Below are 25,695 nucleotides of genomic sequence, written 5' to 3'. Positions count from 1 at the left end.
GAAAAAATATATATAATCAAACAATTCTTTATGCATGTACAATGCCATAGAAGAGGCTTTTAATGACAATTATAAGAGACTTCTGAATGACAACATACAATATTTCTATGGTCAAAATGTGATGTTTATTTGTGGTCTCCAGCTAATACTCGTTGAAAGGTTTAAGGTATGTCCTGTCCTACCAGTCCAAGTGAATGTTTCTGTGTTGCTCAGTCTTTGACCATAGTTTGAAGAATCTTCCTAAAGCTTTGTCAGTCTTGCTGTTGGATTAACTGTTGTGTATTGCTAATGCATGAACAATTCTGTGCCTTTCTGTCCTTCTTAGAATGCATTTTTATTTTCTAAGGCAAAAGAGGAATAGTTTTCTTATCACTATTTCTTAAATACAAGTGAGGGGACAGTCTTCCTCACTTGGATCTGTGTGCCATGATCTAGCCTGAGGTCAGAAGCTGTATAGCAAATGGCCTTCAGAGTCAGGGAAGAGTTGCAGAGGTAGTTAACTCAGGATGTCTAAGTGCTTTCCCTGTCTTCTCTCAATGTGTGATTTGGTCCTCTGCCCATTTTAGTCTCTGAGCCCCAATGTGGATTGCCTGTGCCACAAGCTGACACTTATTGCAGTCATCATGCTCAAGCTACCCTGTTTATTCCATAGAGGGAATAGCCACCAAATTAGGGTACTGCTGCTTCCTGTCACTGATAGACTTCTGGATTTCTGCCTGAAGCTGTTTAACCTCATGAAAAGCATTCAAACTGCAAGTGGGTTATTTGTGCAGTACTGGTGATCATTTCAGCTGAAGCCTGTGGACAAGCACTGGGTGCCAGCTTTGGTCCACCTGTGCAGCCAAGATGCAGTACTAGAGGAATACACAGCTGATACATACAGAGAACACTTGATGGCAGTGTTGGTTAAATGGTTTCTCACAGAACTGTCAGTTTGATACTTTGTTATCCCTGTTACATAAAGAAAGAACTGTAATAAAATGCTGGGGATCTTTTTCATAAGAAAAAGGTTGTTTGCTTAAATCCTCTGTAGACATCTTAGATATCTTTGTGAATCCTGAACTCTGAGCTGTTCCTTTCATGTCCTAGAAGGCTTTTGAAAAGAGATGACATCTTGTCAGTCCTTTTCTCTCATCTCAGCTGATTCCTGCTAGCTGTTAAGTGGGATTAGCTGATATTTGTAAACACCATTTATATCTGCTGAAATAATTTATATTAAACCCTTTTTTAGTTTGACATGGTTACTAAGTGATATCTGGTAGTATGTTTATGAAGATGATCTTTGGATTTTATTATCTAGAGCTCCCTGGAGTATTTCTCTACTAAATAATTATTTTGAGTAATTGTTACTTAATTTCTTCTCTTTATAAGAGAAGTTTGGTATATATAAAACAGATGTCAGCTTAAAAGCTAGTTGTGAAATGTCACAGAGAGTTTTAAGTTCAGAAGCTATTAAGTAACAATAAAGCAATGTGAAATCACTCCAGATTTACAATGAAATTTAGAAAGTAGGACCAAGTTGAGAGCATTCATATGTATGGTTTGTTACAGCAAGTGTATTACAGGATGTATACATGTGTATGCATAATCACCAGTGTCTGAAATTGTCCCAGCTTTTGAAAGACTGGGTCAACAGCTCTTTCCAGGTTGTAAAGTAGAATCTCAACTTGAACTGAAGGTAACCTAATTCTTCAGAAATTCAATTTTAGTTTTATAAATAAAAAGACTTATTCAAATTCATGTTGGTTCCAACTGTTATATAACTTCTCCTGGGAACTGCTATTTAACTCAGTCTTTCTCTGAGACATCCCCAATATGAGTTAGTTTTCAACATTGTATCTTCTGATGGTTTTAACTTAGTTTTTACTTATTTACGAATTTTATTTTTTAAGTCTGTATAAGAGCAGGCAATACGATTTGGTAAGTCTGTGTGCAAAGAGCCAGTCTGAGATGGGAAACAAACAGCTGGGGCAATAGTCTCTGCTATTCTTTATGCATGTACAATGGTGAGTCTACTGGATAGTCCTTCCTAATGTGGCGAAGGGTAATTATAGTGTCTTCAGTTTGTTCAAGAAACTCGGGGGCATACCTCACTGTCTGATTTATGAGATTAAATGGAAGTTCAGTTTGTCCCAGTCTCTCTTGGTCCCTATCTCAACCCATGAACCCTTCATTATATTTTCTCTTCCCTGTCCAGCTGCAGAGGAGAGTGAGAGAGTGGCTTTGGTGGGTGCAGGTGTGTTGAAGAAAACAAATGATGAAATTAGTGAAATGTTACCTGCCCTTTCCCTGAGATGTGAAAACATCAAATTATTTATGTTGATTTATTTGATTAGGGAACATCTAAAAGAAACCAGTTTGACCTGGAAAGAACTTTTTAGAAAGAGACCAGTGCTGTTTTCTGTGTTGTTACTTAGGTAGCTTAACCTTGGACTCTCCTAAGGTGGGCTTGTATCTTTGCAGATGGATCTTTGATGAGCTCTATCCTCAGTGTATTTTTGGTTTAGTGGTAAAGTATCACTGTGAAGCTTAAGGAATGCTACCTTATCTCTAATCTCTGGCAGCCAGGCTTTCTGCATTTGGACTTTTTTAGTTCAACTTCATTTTTCTTACAGTTTTAGCTCGGCAACATTGCGGCTGAGTGCCTCACTGGAGTTTTGCCATGTAATCAATGCACTTCTGTCTAATTCAGTGTAGAGAGTTCCTGTGTATTCAGACAATTAGCAGAAGAGAGTTTTCTTGGGGAGAACAGCAACTTGTGTGACAGCTTTTGTAGTTTGTCGAAGTATATGTGTGTACAGCAATAAATCTTTGTAGCTAATTCTCTCAATTCATTATGCCTAGGTACTGCAAGGGTCTCACTACAGGGGATGATTCTACGAGTTTGCAGCAATTCTTAAGCATAGTCGGGTGAGTTAAGGTTGAACCTCTGTCCTTAACTCAGAATTTTCTTGCTTTTATGGGTTTTAAGTTATTCCAATTACACATCAATATTAATTACATACAGGATCAACTTTTAGAAGTGATAACTGATTTTTAGGGTTTTTTTAGACTTTGTTTTTGAAGTCCCAACTTAAGGTACTCTTGGGAGCTAGACTGTTAAAAGGAGTTGAAGACATGTTCTGTTCAAATCTGAGCTCCTTGAAAGAAAATTAAAGTTGGTCCATAGAACAACTATGTAGTCATTTTGAATTCTGTTTCTGGTTATAATATGGCCATCATTTAAAGTAAAAGACAGTAAAACTTGAAAAGATGGTTCCCAAGTAAGTATTGACTGCTTTGTATTATTCATAAAAATGAGAAGTTGATACTAGTTTCAGTACGAATTCAGTAAAACAAAAAATACAGGTTAGCATGTAATATGCCAGTTTCTTTCTAAGCAATTATGTGGCTGTGATCTGCTCATGATGGTGAACTTCATTACTGGAGACTAAGTTCAGAAGCATGTGCATGTCTGTATATACACCCAAGTCATTATTTTCCAAAATAATAGCACTTTATCTTGGTTGAAGATCAGTTAGCACAGCTTCTGTTTTGGTTTTGGGGTTTTTTTAATTTGTTCATTTGTTTGTTTTAAAGAGTGCAGTCAGAAAAGTTACTACAACTGGGCCTAAATATTTCTAGAAGTCCCAGGATATACTAATTATGTGTAAATGTATTGAAGTAGTTGTTAGAGGTACAACTTAAAACCTACAACTGCAAGAGCTCTGGCTGGAACTATCTCTTAACTTCCTATTGTGCTTAAATATTGCAGCACATTGCCGACTCTTGTGAGACTTCTCTGCAGTCCCTAGGCATAATGAGCTAAGGAGAGCATTTAGCTTTAAAGAACCAGCTATAGAGAGATAAATGTAAGTTGCAAAAATTGTGTGTCTATCACCTGCTGTATCTCTTTCAGCCATATTTATTTGGCTGTCAAATTCAGTTTGTTGCCATCTTGAAAGAAAATAAGGTGGAATTTTTAAAATTATTCTCACTGAATTAGCTACAAATACTTGATCCATTGTACTTTCTCCCATCTGATTTCATGCCTCAAAATTGTCTGTTAAACTGCTGTTGCACAAATTAAAATAGCAGAAGTACATAAAATATAAGCAAGGAACAAACATCTTGAACATTAACTTTTTAATTTCTTTTTCCAAAAGGATTTTTGGACCCTGAAAAGAAGCTTTTTTCCCATCGGATATTGTCAAGGGATGAATGTATTGATCCATTTTCTAAAACTGGGAACCTAAGGTATGTATGTGGATCTTAGGTATTATACAAAACATGACAATGAACAGAGAAGATATGCTAAATAAAATAAAAATTACTTCCTCTGCATTTAATATGTTCATATCCTTCTTTGTCTGCCTCTTAAATATCAACACCACCTCAGTAAAACTGAGGTGTTGGGCACTGCAGCATTTCTTCTACTTAATGGGTTTTGTGGTAGCAGAACAGTAACTGTAATGCCATGGCATCATGTTTTCACTTACACTTCTTATTTTTGTAATAACAACCATATTTCCACTTTGTCTTGTGATCTTGTATAATGACTTATGTTGTGGGTTTTTTAATTAAACCAGAATTCTCAGTTGGAGTTTAATTCATAATTCAATACCTAGTATTCTGGTTTTCAAATGTGCTAAAAGCACCTTCTGTTCCTAGTGTTTCTTGAAATTAGGTCATCTAGAGCCTTGAATTCATATTCTAGTCTAAATTCACATTCTGATCTTTTTCAGAGTGTTCTTTCTTTTTTCAGAGTATAAAGCTAAGATTTTTTTCTAAGGCAGATCTGTTTAATGCAATTTTATGAAATACTGAAAGTTATTGCCCCTCCACACCTGACTGTAGCAAATGAGAATCTTTTTTTCTTGATTTTTTTATATCCATCTTAAGTACTCTACCTTTTCTTCCTCCTAGGTGATGGGTAATATTAGTAATTCTGTTTCCTTTATCTTGGATTGAATGAGTCTACTCTTTGAAAACTCTTCTTGTGTCTTTTACCTATCTATATAGGTAGTGTATTGAACTTGTGAAGGTTGACTTTGGGCTATTGGTTGACAAAAACCAAAGAAAACCAGACTGAAATGTTGCAATGCTTTGTCCTTACAGATGTTTCTTGTTTTCAGCTTTTAGCCTTTGGAACATAGATTTTAAAAGAGCTGTTTCCCTTTTATCCACTAACTTTAATTTGTTCAAAGCTTGTATTTTGAATTCCATCATTTTAATATTGCTTAAAACAATAAAAACTTTATTGTTTTAAGCAATATTAAATTAACTTACAAAAGAAACTTACAAAAAGTTTCTATTGTTTTTATAAAAACAATAGAAACTTTTTGTAAGTTTCTTTTGTAAGTTCCATGTTTTGCAGACATGCTCATAATAAACCAGGGCATCCATAGAAATTGATTTCAATGCTATGTAAATTTTCTAAAACTGGCTTAATTTGTCAACTATTTTGTCTCTTAGAGATCTCTTTCCTTGTGGAGATTCCATGGTTTGCATCATTGATGATAGAGAGGATGTTTGGAAGTTTGCACCCAATTTGATAACTGTGAAGAAATATGTATACTTTCAGGGGATAGGAGATATTAATGCACCTCCTGGATCAAGAGAAATGCAAATGAAGAAGAAAGGTAATTAGATTGTTTTTAAACCATGTTTATAACTTTGTCCACTTTTCAAGCATGATAGATGTAAGTCACTGAGATGCTCTTAGTAATACTGCTGTTGTGCTCAGATGGGCAATCCCAGACTGTTGAAGTTGACTGGAAAAATGTGAGTAGCTTGGTAAAACTGGACTGTTCTTACTGAGAGCATTTCTTCTGGCATCCACCAGAGCAGAAGTGAAGCAGAAGTGTTGTGGCTGAGAGCTGATTTGGCAATACACCAAACTCTTCAAGAATGTGTAGGGGGGGCACACTTTCTCCCTCGCACCCCCATGTAAAACATGCTGACTTTTTCTTCTCTATAGGTTTCACCTCTTCAGTCCCCTTCCTTGCCCTTGGGACTGGGAGAAGTAGGTAATAAACTCTGGTCTCAACACACTGCTGAAAATGAATGTTGAAATCTGCTTGCCTCCCAGTCTAAATCGTGCTAATAAAATTAGTGTGAATTTTTAGCACCTAGTGAACATAGCGTTCTGGCATTTGACACAAGAACCCTGTGTTCAACAGACTCAGGAGTGTAATACACGTAATGGATTTAGAAAGTACACATTACACATCAATTGGTCATTATTAAGGGCAAAATGTATTTGAAACACAATGTCATAAGAAAGAATTGTCAAGCTTTTTCCAGTTTAGCCAAGTGTGTGGGTTTTTTTAATTTAATACTTGTGACATTGCTCTCTTTCCCTTGTTGACAGAGTGTCCAAGACAACAGTAGAAATAGTATGATCAGCCTGAACCAGGTCACTGTGATGTGAGACCTCTACACTTGACTCCTGTCCTTACTTGCAGGGCAGGAACATGCACACAAAAGGGAGACAAAATAGCTTGATTTCAAACAGTGTTCCCAGTGAATGTTTGTGTGCAACAATTTGGAAGACTGCAGCTTCTTTAACTCTCTCTCTACTTCTGCAAACATCTGTGGACACATCCTAAAATTATTCTTCTACTTTTGACTCTATTACCCTTTTACATGCATTCCATCAGTCTTAAATTAAGCTTGAATGGCATCTTTGTGTTGCTAAAATACATATGTCTTTTCAAGAACAAAAGTTCAGCTATTTTGTTATGAAAATTAGGTAATATGAAAGACATGGCTGTTTATTTATTAAGTTCTTATACTGTAGTTCTGGATTAGGACTTTGAAGCAAATTCTGCCCATCTGCCCCCAATTTGGTTATTTTCATTGCTCAAAGTTGTAATTGTAAAATTTACTCTACAAGATAAATCCTTTAATGCTTGCAGAGTTAACAAATAATTACTTATGACCTGTGGTTTAAAGGAAAAAATCTGCTTATCTAACTTCTTTACAAAAGTAATGTTTATGTTTGAGAGTCCTCTCTAGTAATCATTAACACCTAGAGAATTTTAACAACTTAGAAAAGTCTAGTGATGGCTTCCAAGCATAATTAAATCTAAGCCCATATGTAAACTCTGTGTTTAAGGTCAATGAAAATTAAATTTTCATTAATCTGAAAAGAAGAAAAAAAGGGAAAATGTTTTCTTTCTTGCCCTTGTCTTAGCAAACCACTCTGCAAAACCTGAGGCATTGGATTCAGCAGTGATTTCAGCAAAAGATGTTGAAGAACTGAAGGATGTTATATGTGTAGAAGAGCACAGTAATGGCCTCAAGAAAACTGCAAAGGACACTTGCACTGCAAATGGGAGTACTTCTGTAAGCAGTGAAACATCTGATGGGGATGTAAACTCTCATAATAAAGTTAATGCCCAGGACTCCTTAAATGATAACACTGGTCACAAAATGGACAATGAGGTCACTGATGATTTGGCAAATACAAAAGAATCTCAGATTTTTTCGGAACAAGTTGATACAACAGTTACAGAGAAGCAGCAAACCCAAGATAAGATAACAAATGACTTGGACTTTGAACTGTCTAGTGACAGTGAAAGTGACGATGGATTGGATACCAAAAAGTCATCCACTTCTGTATCAGATAGTGAGAATGAGGAAAAGAGAAGTTGGAAGAAGTCCGAACAACCTCTGCAGGATGAAAATTTGCTGCAAAAGGGTTGCACTGATGTGAGTGGGAAAAAGGATGATCTGGTGAACCATTCTGGGGAAACACAGTCTTTACCTAGTGAAATTATTCAGGACAAAATTGATCATGAAGCACAAGAGGAAAGTGAACAGGAAAGCCTTTGTGATTTAGGAAATGGGTCTGGAGACAAGAAAGAAGCTGAAACAGAATCTCAGATTAGTGAGCAGTCTGGAATTACAATGGGTGAGTCCTTAGACCAGAGCATGGAGGAGGAAGAGGAGGAAGATGATACAGATGACGACGACCATTTGATATACCTTGAGGAGATCCTTGTGCGAGTTCACACTGATTATTACACAAAGTATGATAAATATCTGAAAAAAGAGATTGAGGAAATTCCAGACATCAGAAAAATAGTACCAGAACTGAAAAGTAAAGTCTTGGCAGACGTAACCATCATATTTAGCGGACTTTACCCGACAAACTTCCCTATTGAAAAGACACGGGAACACTATCATGCCACAGCACTTGGAGCTAAAATTGTGAAGAATCTCGTACTTAGTGCTGATGATCCTGATAAAGCAACACATCTCATCGCAGCAAGGACAGGTAGGTTATTGAGCAGCTTTTAGTCTGAGTTCATGCCTTGAGCTCTTTTGTATAATCTACAGACTTTATTGTAACTGAGATTAGAATCAAAATGAAAGGAAAGATTCTTCCTAAAACAATTTAGCAGCCTTTTTAAAAGGATCTTTCTCTTCTTTTTGCTCAAATGTGACTTAATTGTTACAAGTATGAGCCACTAAAGACACTCTGATACAATGTGTCATGTCTCAGTTTTTTGTTAAGAATTGGTGATACTAATAGTCCAAGACTCAGAGTTGTTGACTAGAAATCCTTAATATTTGTGTCAAAGAAATGTTTATGATCATCTTGCTACAAAGGTGCTCTCTTTCTCAGTTTCTCAAATTCACCTCTCATGGTTCAATTTCACTTGGTGTGGAATTCAAATAAATTATTTTAAGAGACTGCGAATACCCTGTCACTGCACTGTGCTTATTATTTTGTCAAAGGAAATGTAAGAGTTTAGCATAGCTTTTAGGTTGTCTTTGACAAAACTGCCTGGTTTTTTATAGCTGTAATGGATAGCAATGTACTGTTGATAGCTGCCATAGAGGAGCTACCAGTCAGCAGCTCTAGCTTCTAGCACACTGGTTTTTATGGGTGCAGCCTGAGGCTTGGTTCCCTCATTGCTGGCCTTTTGAAATTATATGGAATCTAAATATCTGATAGTCAAATTCATGAAATCCAAAAGTAAAACTGCATGTTTTAAATCATCTAAAATTTACAGGTACTTTTTGACACACCTAGACATCATAAGCAAAGAAAGACATTATCTGCCACCTATTGGATTTTTTTTTTTACTGCTATTCATGTGGGGTTTTAGTACATCAGAAGCAGCTTGGTTTCATTGGCTTGTATTTTAAAAGTCTGTATGTCAAGAGGCATTTAAGTAGTAAACACATATGATAAATGAAGATGGACACTTTAGTAGTAAAAACAACCTAAATCTCAGGAGATGGAATTAGATGCATTGAGATTAGCTGGGGTTCTGGGTTGTGAAGATGTGATAATTGCAACAGTGAATATGAAGTTTTGAAATCAATGGATGCATCAGTTTGGGACTCCATTGTTTTACTACTATTGCTGAACAGCTGTTTTAAAACTTCATAGATAGGAGTAATTATTTCAGCAAGGAATTATGCAAGTTCATCATACTTCATTGGAGACATAATAGCCATCAGTATAAGAGATGATTTTCCAATTTCAAATCTTAAAATGTTTAATTTCAAAAATTGCTTTGTTTATCTTAAACTAGATGACTTTTAATGTAGTTATACATCAGATGCATCTGTTGTGTGATGGGGTAAAATTGATGGGATAAATGTAAATGAGACTCTCCCACACATACACATTTCTCTAGAGTGAAAAGTGTTGAAAAATCCATTAAGGTACACATCATGTGATAATGAGAAGCAGTTGACTTTTTATTTGGGTTTTTTTTTGAATGTACCGTTTGAGGGTTGTGTATTTATGTAGATGCATCTATGCATCCTTGTGTTCTATTTTTATAAATAAATTATTTGCCACCTGCACATTCTTAGTGAATCATACTAAAGTACATTTGAACATGAAATGCTATTTTAACTTTATTTTTTATTAAATTGCATATTGCACTAATTCTAGTTGAGGTAAATTGGCAGTCATTATTTCTGCCTAATGGGCAATACTGTTGTCATCTTTCATCATCACTTAATTATTTCTGTAACAATGGCAATGAAGTAGAGGTATTTAGAGTGAATAAAACAGTATGATCCAATAACCCTTTTTAAGATCCTTGTAAATTAACTGGTTCTAGTTTTATGATGGGGTTTTGTTTTTTTTTTAACTGGAGACTATTATTCTCTCCTCTGGAAGGTGGGAGTAGTTAGGCTGCATCATTCTAATTTCATGAAGGGAACTCCTTAATCACAGATTTTAAGGGTATAAATTTTGTCCTGTCATAGCTGGATTTGTGATAATTCATCTGTCAGTGTGATTTTCATAGCGATTCTTTTATGGTTAGAGAGCAAATTAGTACAAGCCTTTTGCTGACAGTAAGCCATACAAATATTGCATCTTTGTCTCCTGTAGCAAACATCTGAAGCACTGCTTGATGTCTAATTGCTGGTGAAAAGGGGAAACAAAAGCATGTCCCTTCTTGAGTATTTTTCAGAAGTCAATGATGTGAGACCAGGCAATGTTGCTATCTATACTTCTATCTTTTTTTTTCTTCTTTTGACATGTTTGTGGAAAGTGATTTTAAAATACTTTTTAGTTCAGTCACTAACAGTGGCAGACCTGGGACTCTGACAAGCAGCTGAATGTGTATGTGTACTTTTTACTAGCTGAGATATAGAGAAGGCACATACCTAATCTGCAGCAGTGTTTGGAAATAAATACTATTAGCTTTCTCATTTTGAAGGCAAAGGAAGAATTTGGCAGAGGACGTAAAAGGGAAGAAGTCAATGTGAAACAGTTACCCCTTAGGTCTTGAAGTGATGAGGTTTCCCCTGCACCAGAGCTTGGTGCACTGAAATGAACAGCTGCTGAAAAACATTTTAGGTTATTTTTACAGCATTCTTCCCAGCCTATTAGGGTAAATAATTTAAATTTTTTATTCTTTATATATACTTGTCTCTTTCTCTGCAGATAGGCCCTTTGTTTCCCTGTAGACATAGGTACTCTGAAATCTGAAATTAAATAAATCCTTGTTCCTGAAAAACATTAGGTCTTCTTTCATTATATAGGGAAAAAATTACTGCCTGAATTACTGTAAAATACAGGATCTTTGCATCATCAGCTTTCATAAATCTGAGTGACTGACAAAAGGCCAGCCTATAGTCCTTTCCACTTATCTATGGGCTGCATAGATCTTGCTTCAGTTTTTGAAACATCTGCTTTAAGTATCAGTAAACTGCACTGAGTTTTTTATAGCTGTGTACACACTTGGCTAAGCAGTTATCACACTATTTCATAAACCTTGTTATGTTCCTTCCTGAACAGATGAAAGACACTGTAGTTGATTCTTGTATTGAGTTTTTGCTGGTGGAGCAGATAGAGTTGTTCAGATCTCTCAAAAATTATTGTAGTCTGGTAGGAATGGAAATACATCAGTTTAGGCACTGATTTTTTTTTTTTATTTTTCAAAATATATTTGAGTCCTTGCCATTTCCTACTCCTGTGATGTGTCAACAGCAATTTTTCCTGAGAAATATGTTCAGGGGCCATGTCTTTAAAAAAAAATTGGGTTAAGCACTGCTCTAAATTTGGCCACTGACCAGGTTAGCCTGTTGGTTTTACAGTGCAGAGTTTAAACGTGAACTTTAGGCATTGCTTCAGAACAGCACATCTGACATTTGTTTTAGGTCAGTGTTCTTGCAGAAGAGGATTTGATTATAAATCAAGATCTATATATAAAAATTATCTGAAGAGAAATAAATAAACTTTTAGCGATCCAGATTTTCCGAGCAGTGTCTGGCAGCCTGGTTGCAAACTGGCATAAGGATATGTTGATTTTGGTGTGTTGGAATCAGGAGAAAGTTCTGCAAGTGCTGCTGGTGATCTCTCCCCATTGTGTGCTTTGGTTAGTCCTGACACAACCTTGAGCACTCACACTGAGTTCTGCATGGGTGAGATTGAATCAGAGGCCACAATTGCTCAGAGGCTGAGCAATGTTTTCAACAAATTCAGAAGTAGAATTGATGAGCACCTTCCCCAGCTTTGAAAATAACATTTTCCAATACTATCTGCTTCAGACTGTATTCATCAGAGAGTAGATGTGGTCAATTTGGCCCCCAGCTGCTTCATGTGGAAAACCTTCTGTGCCTTTTTAACTTTTTGGAACAATTTTAGATTTTGAAGTAGGGGAAGGTGATTAGATGACAATAATTCAAAAAAAGTAGTCTGGAAGATCAGTTTTTCTCTAAGTGATTTTCAGCTCAGAGGGGTAATTCAGATATTTTTAGCTGCATCAGAAGTACTGTTGCTTGGATGGATTAAATCTTTTTGCTGTTTTGTCTTAATAAGTGTAATTCAAAAAGGAGAAGTTACACTAGGGAAAGGGAGTGGAGACGGCAAACATATCACCACAGTGCTATTTATTCTCCTAGTTAAATTTGGTGTTTCACTAAATGTTGTTTAAAGCTAGAAATAGGAAGCCCTCCCCAAGAGGACACATTTGTATTCCCTCATGCAGTTTTCAGTATGCTGGCGTGTGCCATAGGCCACTGCACTTTAGAAATGGGGAGGAGGCAGAAAGCCATGATGTTGTGGAGGTGAGAAAGGTAAGACTTTTGACTCTTGGGAGGTGGGTTTGGTTACACACAAGTCTGTGTCAGCTTTCACAGAATCCTAGAACATTTAGGTTGTTAGGGACCTTAAAAACCATCTAGTTCCAGTAGCAACTTGATACAAAATTGTGCTATTTTGGCTTTCGTGTTTAAGTTTTCTGTCAGAATCCTGTCGACTAGAAGAATTTGCATGGCTCCTCAGCATACATCCAGTATGAAACAATCAGATATGTGTGAATGCAGAATGTGGGGGTGGGGAGGAAGTAGTAGCAAGATTAAACTCCTGATATCAGTGCAGAAACATAAGTTTGAAAAACAGTTGGAGAAAGCTATCTCCTCATGTAACGTCACAGATTTAACATGAGGTGAAGGTGTAATTTTACAGTTTTGTCCATGTTTCCCCCAGTCAAGTCCAGAAGGAGCAGCATAGTCCCATTATCCAACAGCATCACTAGCTCTGGTTAACTGTTGTGGGCTTACTAGTGAAACCCCTGCTACTGCGTGTGGTATTCAGTCAGCTCCAGAGCTGTTATGTGCAGGGCAGTATTGCCAGCTGTGTCTGATATCTGATTCAGTATTTAATAACAGGCACAGATAGCTAAACTTCTACCAGACTTCTTGCTCTTGTTGCTTTTTTTTTGCTCTGAAACTTATGCTTATGAACCTGATTTTAGCATCCTGTTTATAACAGCTGTCTTCTTGCTGATTTATTTTTCTGATGTTTTCATTCCTTTTCTCCTTTATTCTCAAAAAAAGCAATGTCCAAGCTAAGCCTTAAACTTCTTCCATCCTTTTTCTCCCAGCTCTCCTAAACTGATTGTCTCTCAGAACCTTTGCTTTATTTCTTCTGAAATACACCCTGTGTATAAATTAAATACAGGCTTATACATAACTATTTCTAACTGCAGGTATTTCTAAAATTCCTACTGAGGTTAATTAAATATTAATATCTCCAGTCAAAGCTACTTCTGGCACTGTAAACTGGCTCATTTCCAGCAACTGTTGCATGAAATTCCTCCTCAGCTGCTTTTGTAACTCATAATTAATTGGAAAACGGATTTCTTAAATCAGGGCATGTATGATTTCAGGGAGTACATGGACATCCCTTATTAGAGTTTTATGTTTTAGCCAGTTAAAACCTCTTGAACTGCAGAAGTGTGCTGGATTTAACACAGTTGCAGTTCTAAAATTGTTTTTACTGAATCTTTGTTGAACAGTGGTTTTATTTTTATTATGTGGCAAAAATTAAAATATGACGTCCAAATCATTAGAGGTTTGGACAGGACTGTGTCTTGAAGTACTTTTTTTGTGTTTGTGTTTATCTTAGGTTCTTAAGTTAATTCTTTTTTCATGTATAGTGGTGTGGAGTAAAGCTTTATATGTACAGCTCTTACATCCTGAACTGTGCAACTGGTTGCATTTACACCTGAAAAATAAGAAATATATTTGTGCACACAACATTGTTTTCTGCTAGTCTAAATCCAAGAAAAAAAGTATGTGTATCTAGAGAAAAATGTAGCCCTACTCCTGTATTCCATTGGGTTTGGGGTACAAAAGGTAGGGAAACAGAGGCTTTCAGGAGTTTCATAAAGGACAATTATCTCCTGCCCTTTCTGTTTAGTTGTTTAATCTTATAGATGTCTTAAACTGAGCTGTCTAACCAACTAGTTAAGTCAATCCTCAAGTGCATTTCAGTTCATCTGTCTATCCCAGTGGATTGCAATTGAGGTTGTACAAAGGGTATGAAATATTTGAGATTAGCTGCTTTGTCTCATCTTCAAATTATGTGAAGAAGCATGGGCACTTCAAGATTTTCATCTAAATTGAAACAAGTAAAATCATACTGTTAAATGACAATCATGAAGATGAAACTCCAGGGAACTGTGATGAAAACATCAAATTAATTTACTGTTCTTGCTTGCTTGTCAGAATTGTTCTGAAGCTTGATTTTAATTTTCTTTTCTGGAGGCTTCATTGCTTCATTGTTCTCGTGTGTGTGTGAAAACAGACAAGGGCTCATATTATTAGTATTATTATATTTTACTTCGTTTCATTAGCTATTGTTAGCTCACTAGTGTTTTTTCCCTGATTCTCCTCCCCATCCCACTGTTGTGGTTGGAGGAGTCAACAAGTGGCTGGCATTAAACCACAGTGCTGATTTTGCTGCTTTTTGGCAGATTTATAACAACTTCACTTAGTTTCTCTCTTGTTTTGGCATCCCCAGAGAGTACAATTTGAGATCACCTGTTACTTGCAAGCTGCACTGTTGATGGTTTCACCTGGACTGCATGCTAGCCTGCGGTGTTTAGCTTCACATTCTTTGCTCCTGTTTCAGCACAAAGGAATTCTATCTGCTTTGCCTCCATCTCTGGTAGATAGAGGTTGGTTGGGTGACAGCCAAAAGGTAGTGTGCTGTATGAACAGAGGGCCATGTGTAAAAAAGTTAGTCAGGATTCAACAGCATTGAAAAGCTGCTTCTTCTTGGACTGCTAACAAATAAATACAAGTGAAGGAGATGTTATACAAAAGTGCACTTGTGTTGTTTGTTGGGCTAACATGCAGAGAAGATGCAGAGATTTTCTGTATAAATCTTAGTGGGCTACTTCCATGGTGCCAGTTCTTCAGAAAGTTACCTTCATCCAGCTTGAGTCTGAGGTACTGCATCTTACTCTGATTCTCACTTTTATTAGCTGTGATTGTTTTGTTGGACTGGGGAGGAGTGGTGCTTTTTCTTTTCTGTACAATTGATGACAAAATGTTCTTAGTTTTAACTCTACACTGGTTTATGTTCTGTGTTTCTGGGAACACTGTTATGTTGTGTTTGACTCTGTAATAGGCACAGAGAAAGTACGGCAAGCTCAGGACTGCAAGGATCTCCATGTTGTAAACCCTGATTGGCTGTGGAGCTGTCTGGAGCGCTGGGACAAGGTTGAGGAACAGCTCTTTCCCTTAAAGGATGACTACATCAAAACACACAGGTAAGTACTGTTCCTTCAGGGAATAGGGGCCATGAAAACAGGTTATTCTGATTTCTTAATAAATTGGTTTCTGACAAGTTCAGATGCTTATGGATTTTATGGAAGACCTCCCTGGTTTTGTCCATTTCTCTTTTGTTTAAAACTGAAGACTGAGGGATCAGGAGGCAGTTCAGTAACTAGCACAGTCAAGAGAGAACTTGTGGTAACATTACTTTCTTTAGCAGTTACTGTTGTTAGCTCTTTTAATTTGGAGAAGTTGCCCTTTTCAGTTCATCCATAAGCCGATGGAGGGTTATGGAGAGAGTGCCACCAAAGCACGGGATCATTTATGCTGCCAAAAAACATACATACTTTGACTACATGAGGAACTAGTAAAGTATGGCATTTTTGGTGAAATTTGGTAGTGATGAGAAAGAGAGAAACAGGAAAATACTATAGAAAATTCTAAGAAAAATTAGAAGGTGTGAAGACAGGAGCAAAAACTGGAAGAAAGGAACTAGTCAGAGGCGATTTTGGGATGATAAGAAAGTGCTGAAAGAGAAAAGGTAAAAATGCACTATGGGGTGACAGTAAATAGAAGAGGGAGCAAAAAACATTATTAATAAAGAGGAAGTTAGACAATAAGAGTCCCCTGCATGAAAATAGCATGGCTAAAGTAACTCATGACAAGGTGCTGTCAAGCCAGCTTCTGCTTCTTGACTTATCTGTTTGGATAGACCCACATCCTGCAAGCATATCAGAGGATCTTCCTTTCCATGTTTAGACAGGAAAGAGCACAGCATAATGGGATTTCTGTATTAAACTGATACTGCTGTGATTGACTATGCTAGGGATTTACTTTCTACTTACAAGATGCCCTGATGAGGGCAGAACATGGGTGTGTTAGGCTTTGAAGACACCAAAAGAAAAAACGTGTGGAAGTTAGGGCATTTATCAAATGCAGCACTAGGTTGAGACACAGGATCCCTATAAATTGGGAAAAAATATGTAGCCTGCTTATGGCTTGACTAGGATACTTAGTATTTAAAAAGTAGTATCTGATAGTTTTAAATCAAACTTTGGAATGTTTGCACGAGATGCTTAATTTGACACTGCTATGTTTGCAGTAGAAACCTGGACAGTCACTTGTGAATGTTTTTTTTGATGTCTAGATGAATGTTAGTCTTCCTCCCTCTATTAAATTACTCTTCCATTTTACTGAAACATAATTTTTCCTACTTCTGTATTTTCAAATACATTACCTTTTAACTTCATACTTACCCCCACACAAGCTTCAGTCAGTAAGATATCTATCTTAATGCAAATACCTTTACTTTAACCCAATATGTGCAACTGCTTTGGGAAAGATTTTCTCTTTAATGAAGCTGCTTGAAATAGTGATTACAGGTCCAAAGCACATAGAAACTAGGGGAGGGGAGAAGCCTGAGAAAACAATTGCATGTAAAATGAACTTAAGATAGCAAGAAAATAATAGGTAAACTTGGAATTGGTTTACTGTGTTATTGCTACAAGACTACTTCAGAAACATCCCTAGAAGCATCTGGTAAAAACTCCAGTTTTGTGTCACTTCTAGTATTTGTTACAAATTAATTGAATCTTTTTTTAACATAGCATTGCTTTCATGGAGCGTAACATGCTGTTTTAGTTGATGATTTTTTTAAATTTTTCAATTTGCTTGCTTTTGTTTTTTGGTGGTACTTCATCACAATTGGATAGTATGGTGATTCCTGCAGACTGGTCTCTGAATGTTTCTGCTGACATTTCTGAAGTTATGTTTTTAAAATGCAGCAGGGTGATCATAGGCAGTTTAGTATTTTTAAAAGTTAGTTAGGTTGACTTGCAAGTTAATACTACGTGTTTATTTTCTCTCAGAGCAAATTTGGAGACCAAATAGAAAGATTGATACAATAGTCTGCTGTTCTCTTTGTTACATATATGCTGATTATCATGCTTTGCTAATTGTGCTGTTACTACCTGGAAATAATTTTAGTAACTTTGTGTTTAGACAATTTCTAAGGCATACTTATTAATATTTTAGTAATTTAAACATGGCATTATCTTGTATGTGCAGTTTTCTGTTTTAAATTCAGTGGGACTTTGATGAGGTGGAGGAGAAGAAATGTTTCTTTAGAGATTTTCCAAACCATTTCCCTCTTCTGCTTTAGAAGAAAAGAGAATCCTTGTTTTTATGTTCTGGTTAGATAGCTCATTTAAATTTCTAATGCAATTTTTTTTCTGAACTCCATCTAACAGAGAAAATAGCCCTGCCACGTTTCCAGATACACCCAGCACATTTCAGACTGCATTGTTTCACCCAACGCCCATCCATCCAAAGTCTCAACCTGGTCCTGAAGTTCGAATTTATGATCCTAACACTGGAAAGCTGATCAGGAAAGGCACACAGACATCTGGGCAGTCAGTGTACATCCAATCTCCAGCTCCTCCCATCACTTTGCCAGTCCACGGTGAACACTCATCCTTCAGGTACCTAAAGCATAGCTAACAGTCACATTGTCTACATTTTTAGATAATGTAGTAAGTCTTACTCTCATTATCCTTTCATTTGATTAAATTGATATTTTTGCTTTACTTTGTTTGCTTTCTAAAAGCCAAGAAAGTAAGCAAAAGGAAATAATCAGCTGAAGTCAGAATGCTACAATTCCAGATGCTTTCTGTGCCTCACTGAAGTGGAACTGGAAACCTCAAACCAAATAAATTCAGTGTGTAGTCTAAATAATGTTACAGTAACTGATTGCTGAAGTGAGGCAGCTTGATGTTTCTTAAAGGGTCTTGGAATACTGGATTGTTTTTTCGTTAATAAAATATACCTGATGGCATTTCATTCTTGTTTATAAAATTTTTCTTTTCACCTAATTCCTTCAAATGGATCATTAACTTTGTTTTTGAGGAGTATCAGAAGCAATGGAAGAGGTGTGTAACTGACTGAGCATTGTGAAATAAGGCCATATGGCTGAGTGCTCGTTACTAATCCTTAGACCACTAAGTCAAGACTCTAATTGTGGAGGAGGAAGAGGCAGTCTGCTTTTTGAAGTACGGAGGCTAGTATCGATCTGAATTTTGTCAAAATTTGTGTTAAGATGCAAAACCACCCCTTGTCTCTTAAGGATGTGTGAAATATCTAGAATTTATCCCCAATTATCTAAATGAAAGATCTGACTTTCTGGAATTCTAACAAGCTCAGCAAGGCTTGTTCATTCCACTAGTAAAGATGTATCCAATTAAAGGCAAAGCTTTTCTTTGTAAAGTGTTATCTTTTTGTAGTCTTTTTCTGTTAGCTGTTTGTAGGCTTTTTCTTAATTCAGCTTTCCTCTTGTTTTCAGCACCGGTTTTTTGAGTCTCTCTTGTTTGTGAAGATGTGCTGTTTTCAGTTCCTTTTTAACTGTGTCTGTCAAAGTCTGTTTTTGTTTACTGTGACATGGTAAATGAGCATTAGAATCTTTAAATAATTGACACAGCATGTATCCAGAGAGGAGCTATAAAAAGTTTTTTGGTTTTTTGGTCAGCTATTGTTGAAAGGAATTCTTCTAGAAATAGAGCTGGGAAGGTTTTACCTGTATGTAATTGTCATGACACTTGTAAGGTGCTTCACTATGATGGGTTAGGTTGATATTAATACATCATCGAATGCTTTCAAAAGAATAGGTTTTAATGGTTTCCCTACCTTTGTCAACAACTTGATGAAGAGTTTGTCCACACCTAAGCCTATTTTCCATAATGCTGAGGTGCTTCTTCACTTGTGTATCATACTGAAAAGGAAGAAATATATTTTAGGTGTCCTCTTAGTTGAGTTTCTTAGGGCTTCTGACAGGTTTTGCAGGCAGAGTGAGTCTGTCCTTTCTATTCCTGTCTTCTATTTCAGTTCAGTGGGGGGTTTTTGTGACTGTCAGTGCTCAGAATTGAGATGTTTTAATCTGACTGTGAATCCAATTACTCTGCGCTGCAACTTTTACCCCACAACTAAGCAGCTGTAAGAAAAGGGATAAGCATAAGGTCTTTGCTAAGAAAAATTATTTTCATTCACATTTCCCGTTGATTTTGTTCTAGTGGTGAAGTTGGTGACCTGTAAACCCTAATCTCTTAATTGGTATACATCTCTGTTCCTCAGGGCAGTTCTATCTTCTTCAGATCCTGAGGAGTGTTTTGGCAAAGTGTAGGAGAAAAGAAAGGCTGTGTAAATACCACAGTGCAGACAGAGCCGGAAGGCTGTGAAGAAGTAACAAAAAGCTGAATAGAAGCAGCTCTGCTGTGTCTGACTGAGGAAGAGCTGAGGCAGTACTGTGAGCTTTATCTTAATGCATATGTCAGTGATAGCTTTTTAGAAAAGCTTCACATCTGCTTTAAAATTGGGTATAATACTTGTCTTAAGAAAAAACTACATTAGTGCAGCAATTTATTGGTAGAGGACTATTTTTTTTTGTCCTGACGGACTTAATGTGCTCCCTTGTTCACATTCTACAGAAAGAGGGAAATATTTGTAACTAAGCCATTGATTTTTAAAAAGAGTTAAAGTTGTTGGCACTCCCAACTGCTCCTGTTGTGGGTGGGTGTAGTCAAAGCCTCCAATAATTTTCTTTGATAGTTTTTCAAATCTTCATCTGATTCTGAATTTCAGATAGTGGGAAACAGAATTGCACTGCTGTGAGTGGAAGCCTTTGGGGACGTGGTAGCTGCACATGCCATAGCAATGGTTCTTGGTGTCTTAGACTAAGAATAGACCTCCTTGTGCTTAGGAGAGAGCCTCTTCCTTGCAGGGCAGATTATTGCAAAGGGCTTCAAGTTATCTGAAGACCATTTCATAAGATCAGTTTCAGTTCTCGCTATCTTGGGTTTCAACATTTTTAGTTTCTTTCTGGGATTCAACTTGAAACATAATTTAAAATTGGATACAATTAGTTGAAATTTATACATGTAATTTGCAGCAAAACTGTCACCAGTGAGTTACAGGTGGTTCAGTTAAGGTAGTTAACATTTCAAGCAACAGGTCTTGCCGTTGTGCTCAGCTCTGAGGCTTGAGCAGCTGCTTCTTTATCATGGCTGTTGCAGCCCGTGCGGAAGAGTGAAAAACGTTCGCAGTTGTACTAGAAGGAAAGGGAATGCAATGCTGCTCAGGGGCTGCTGGTGGCCACTAGCTCTTCGTTGTCTGAGAACAGGAGGGATTCCTCTCTAAAAATAATCTACATGTCAGAACTTTGACATGCCTTATGTATCTCAACGATTTGCATTTTCATACAGAAACAGTATTCTGCAAACTCTGCAGTAAACACTAAAGTTGTAATGGATCATGAGACATGTAATGTAGTGTTGTTCAAAGTAATGTAAAAGCTAATGGCAGCTTGGACTAGAATAAAGAAAAAGTTATACTGCAAGTTGCATTTTAGTGAACACTAGTAATATGCTAACAGATGAGGCAAGACTTAAAATATGGGTGTCATTTACATGTGAGAAGTTAAAAGTGGTACCCTGGTTTAAAATAATGCTAAAATGCACTGAATGCTTGGTTTGAAGAGGTGTGTCAAGCAGATGTTGGTGGCTTAAGCCATAGTTGAAGATTTGTATAAATTACTTTCACTTACAACATTTTTGTCTGATTTTATATGTACATTATTATAAAAATAATTACTATTTTTCCTACTTAATGTTATCAATGTTATTATGATAGCAAAAATATGAAGTGCCAACTTGAACATGTGACTGAAATTTAAATATTTTAACACTTCTGTGATGATAATGTTATTTTAGCTTTTACCCTAATGTGTCACAGAAGGTGCTTATTGCTTCCACAAATGTTGGCCCCACCCTGCATATATGTCCTTGTGCATGTAAGACTGTCAAGCACCAATGAACCTCTGCAGAGTTGAAGATGGTGTTATTTTTTAAAAAGCATTTATTAGTTACATTTAATTAGAAATAAATGTAAATTCTTGCATTTTCATGTCATTAGTTCTTATTCAACTTAAAGGCAGCTGAAAATGTAAAAGCCTAAAAAAATGGTTTTGACAAAATAAAAATGTCTTAAAAACCTTTAAGAAGACTTTATTTCACATTGCTTTTGAAATGCTTTCATGAGAGGGCCCAGTGTTTCTTATCTAGTAGCAGTGGGAAAATACTGGGAAAAGCATACGAGAGAAGCCTTTAAAAGCTATTAATGCAATTATTTTACAGCTAATATTTGTGTGTAATGTAGTCAAGTATGATCTCATACTATTCTACAAAAGGAGAAGTTCTCATCAACCATATGACAATGTGTTCTTAAAAATATGCTAGATTTATTTAGATTTATTTCTAGTCTAAGAAAATCTGCTTGGCTGTCATGCTGCATATAACTTCTCTGCAATTCTTGGAATGGTCAAGCTTGTCATATTTTTATTAGAGTTGTGTAAGATGCCTGTAGCTTTTGTTTGGGCCATTCTCTGATTTGCTAAGAATGTGAATGGCATCACCACCTTTTCTGCCTAGGTTATATAATAAAAAGGCAAGGAGAAATCATACTTTAAAAGAAACTTTTGGAAAATATAGTAGAATGCCATATTATCTTTGTCATCTACCTATGAAAATTGCCATCTAAGAGCAATTTAATAGCAAAAGAAAACAGTAATCTTTAAAATAGAAAACATAGTAGCGGGGAGAAAAAAACCACACAACCCAAAAACTGGTAGCAGTAGTGAGAAACTAGCAAAAAAAACAGTTTGCTTAGTTCATTTTCGCAGCATCCAAATTGTTTAAGCTTCACAAGAAATTCCACTGTACAGGAATAAGAGACTACAAAGGGACACATGTCTACTGTGCTGCTGAATTGTGTGTGCTGCTGGGGGTCTTCTGCAACAGATAGTGCAGGTCTGGCTGGGTAGCATGGCAGTGGCTCAGGTCTTTTCCCTCACAACCTCCCATTCAAAACAAGATTTCAAAATTTCCTGCACCTGTCCATGGCACCTGAGAAGAGAGATGTGCGTTTCCAAAATATGAGCTGTCAAAATGAGCAAAATTGACAGCTTTGTATGGCTTCTAGATTTCATACATTCTGGAATTTAAGTACTGAGGAAAAAAAACCCTTGACATTTAGATAACCTTCTTAAGAAGTTGTCAAGTTTACCAAAGGAGAAATAATTTTGTAGGACCTTACCTATGGTTGACTGGATTTGTGTAAGTTAATAATGGCTTTTTTTATGGGGGACTGTTGGTCTTCAACTGATTCGTAAATCCTGGCTTGATGAGAATTAGCCATTCTGCATAAAAACTCTTGTCTGCAGAGACTACACTGTACTTTTTTTCAGTCACAGTCATTCTCAAAAACAGATTGATGGTCTCTCAACTGGTAGTTGCATCTTGAAACTGTGATTTCAAATACAGTTGCTTTTATACTTGCTTTTGGTAGTCATTCTCCAAAAACACAGTCTTATGGCTAACATAAATATCTTGTGACCCATGAGCTATATGACCTTTGAATTGGATTCTGGGTGGTGCTGAGCTGCTGTAATTTGTTCCAGGAGGCTAATATGTCAGACCAGTACTGGAAGTTAATCTGTATTGTATAGTAAATTTAGCTTCTAGAAGTCTTTAGCATTTAAAGTAATAGTCACAGAAAAATTTACCCAAGGAAGGTAGAAGTCTCCTGCTGTTGTTGTACATGTAGTCTATCTTGTTATTACTATCATAAAGCAATTCCCATGAAGATATGATTATTCATCTTAATGAAGATTTTGATATTCCTTTTTATTTGAATTAAGTACAGTAATTAACAATGTAATAAAATACAGACTAAAAGAAAAAGTTACCATATTTCAATACACTAGCCAAAAAGAAATATTGGCTGTTTTTCATCTTATCCAGGCTTAGCATGTGGGAAATGTCTGAAGACTGACACTGCAGAAGTGCTTTCTACATGCAGAACTCGTCTGTAAGGTTGAGAAATAGAAGGGTATACTTAGAGACTCAAATTTAAAAGCCTAGCATAGATCAGGAAAAATGCATTAGAATGTCAGCATTGCTTTTGTAATAATAAATTTGTCAAGTGGTGGAGAAACTCCACTTGTGCAGAAATATTCATGTATTTTAAGGGCAATGCATCTGCAACTACTAGAACCCTTGGCAACAAGGAAGGTTTGGTGGTTATGTAAAGGAAAAATGCAACGGCAACACAGTGAGTACTTTCTCAAAGGTAAAATGAAAGCTTTAGCTGTCAGACTGAAATTAATCAGGAGACTTGACTGACCTGTTGATGAATGCAGAGCTTTATTAAGTGAAATTGTAGATACATAGCAGTCAAAAATTGTTTATAGGATTTTATTTGTAGCTCTGAACCAAGTAAATCTATCTTATGTGATAACCCTCAATTTTTTCAGAGTTGTTCAGCCACATCAACAGCAGATGTTCGAAGAAGATGACCTACCAGCAAGTGAAAGTGAAGAACAGCCTGGTCCATCTAAGAGGAAACGCCAGCCAAGTATGTCTGAAACAATGCCCCTGTACACGCTATGTAAAGAGGATTTAGAGAGTATGGATAAAGAGGTGAGCTTAACTAATTCTGACAAATTTTTAACATGACATAAGTTCTAACTTTCATTAAATAATGCATGTATCTGAACTGACCTTGTATGTCACTACAGTAACTTCAAGTAAAAGCCACAACAGACAAAAGTATGGCTCAGGCTAAAATGTAGCTATGTTCTGCAAAGCAGAACAGGATACTGTGGTGTGTTAGTAGACCTTTAAAGTAGAACTTCATTTAAGAATAGCTTCTTCACATTAAACATGTTATTGAATTTGCTCTGGATAGCTTTGCCATGTGTCACTTTAGAGTTGTTTTGCTTTACTTTGTTTTTACAGTAAATCTCAAATTAATGTGGACAAAAATCAGTGGTGGGATGGGAGAAGAGGGGTCTGCAGATGTAAAACGCACAGACTATATGGAAGATCAGGGAGACAAATGAGAGCATGGGGCCTTGTTATCTACAGACATGTAATTTTAGCGTTGTTAAGTCATAGCTGTAATTGTTTTGCACGTGAAGGGAGCTTTCTGTTGCAGAGTGAGTTGCATGTCTTTCATACTAAAGAACATTACTTGAAATTCATTGTGAGCCTTGTGAGCCTCTAGCTGCTCAATTTTCACTTAACATTCTATGCACTTTTTTCAAATGAGCAACCATCTTACATAAGATGTATCTATGTGTCTATTGATACATAGAAGAAAAATTACCTATCACTGTGCACCATGTTTGCATGAATTTATCCTCTGTGTGACTTCAGTATAAAATCTAGTGACCCTAGAGCTTGAATTAATCTTCAGGCTTAGATAGTTTATTGGGGTGGGGACAGGAGCATATAACTTGCCATGTTCTTGCAGTAAGTTCATTCCAAAGTTCTAGCTATAAAAGACTTTGCACTATCTTCAGAAAATTTAATAGAAGTTTGAGAAGGGAACTGCATATTTCACCAACAAAAGAAAGAGACTTTATATATACAGTACAGGGTAAATTCGAGATGCACTGTTGGAAGAACTTTAAGCTGGTATTCTGGGGAAATGTCCCATAACTTTCAACTGCTGTGATGATCTCCTTTGAATTTCAGTTGACTTCAGGCTTTTAACTTTACCTGGTAAACTTTGCTTTGGAATTGACAACTTTTGATTTCTGTTGCTTTTTGTTCTGAAGTATTTTGCCCATTTTATCTCAGACTTTCCCAGAAACAGTATTTCTCCTTGTCATGATACCTGTCCCTGAATCCATCTTTGCCTTCCATCTGTACTGTCAGTAATATTTAAAGACAATTGATATTATGGGTCACCTTTATGATTTTATGTACTAACTTTTTTTTCTAATTATGTGGCTTTTGAAAAATATTAATGAATTAGTGATGCAGTGTGTCCACTGAGTCAAAAGGAAGTGTGTGTGTTTTTCAGACTCACTGCATAAAGTATTTATTGTTCTGTTTTTAAAGATACTATTTAGGAACCTTATAAAAAGTCTGAATCTTTTGGCACCATTGGTTTTGTGATTGATTGCTCTCTGCTGCTACATTTATGACTAAGGAAATTAAAGTTTTTCTACTTCTCCTACAACTATAAACATCTTAAATTACAATGATTTGTTCTTAAATTATGCTTTTGCTTAAGCAGCATATTGTGCTTGGAAACTAGACTACATGAACTTCAGAA

General features: G+C 36.4%; 1 protein-coding gene across 3 annotated transcripts in view; it reads left to right on the top strand.

Moving 5' to 3' along the window:
* The window catches only part of CTDP1 (CTD phosphatase subunit 1), a 100,470-nt gene that overhangs the window by 21,632 nt on the left and 53,143 nt on the right, over positions 1-25,695 (top strand). For 2 of the 3 annotated variants that reach the window (XM_054634205.2, XM_077179883.1), the window contains exons 6-11: positions 4,146-4,236; positions 5,455-5,621; positions 7,178-8,263; positions 15,383-15,524; positions 17,778-18,008; positions 23,885-24,050. In XM_054634205.2, coding sequence (XP_054490180.2) covers positions 4,146-4,236; positions 5,455-5,621; positions 7,178-8,263; positions 15,383-15,524; positions 17,778-18,008; positions 23,885-24,050 — 1,883 coding nt within the window. The remainder of the gene's footprint in view (positions 1-4,145; positions 4,237-5,454; positions 5,622-7,177; positions 8,264-15,382; positions 15,525-17,777; positions 18,009-23,884; positions 24,051-25,695) is intronic. The other variant, XM_077179881.1, reaches the window with a different exon arrangement.

Source organism: Agelaius phoeniceus, chromosome 1, assembly GCF_051311805.1.
Source record: "Agelaius phoeniceus isolate bAgePho1 chromosome 1, bAgePho1.hap1, whole genome shotgun sequence".
Classification (NCBI taxonomy): domain Eukaryota; kingdom Metazoa; phylum Chordata; class Aves; order Passeriformes; family Icteridae; genus Agelaius; species Agelaius phoeniceus.
This window is presented reverse-complemented; position numbering and strand designations above follow the sequence as displayed.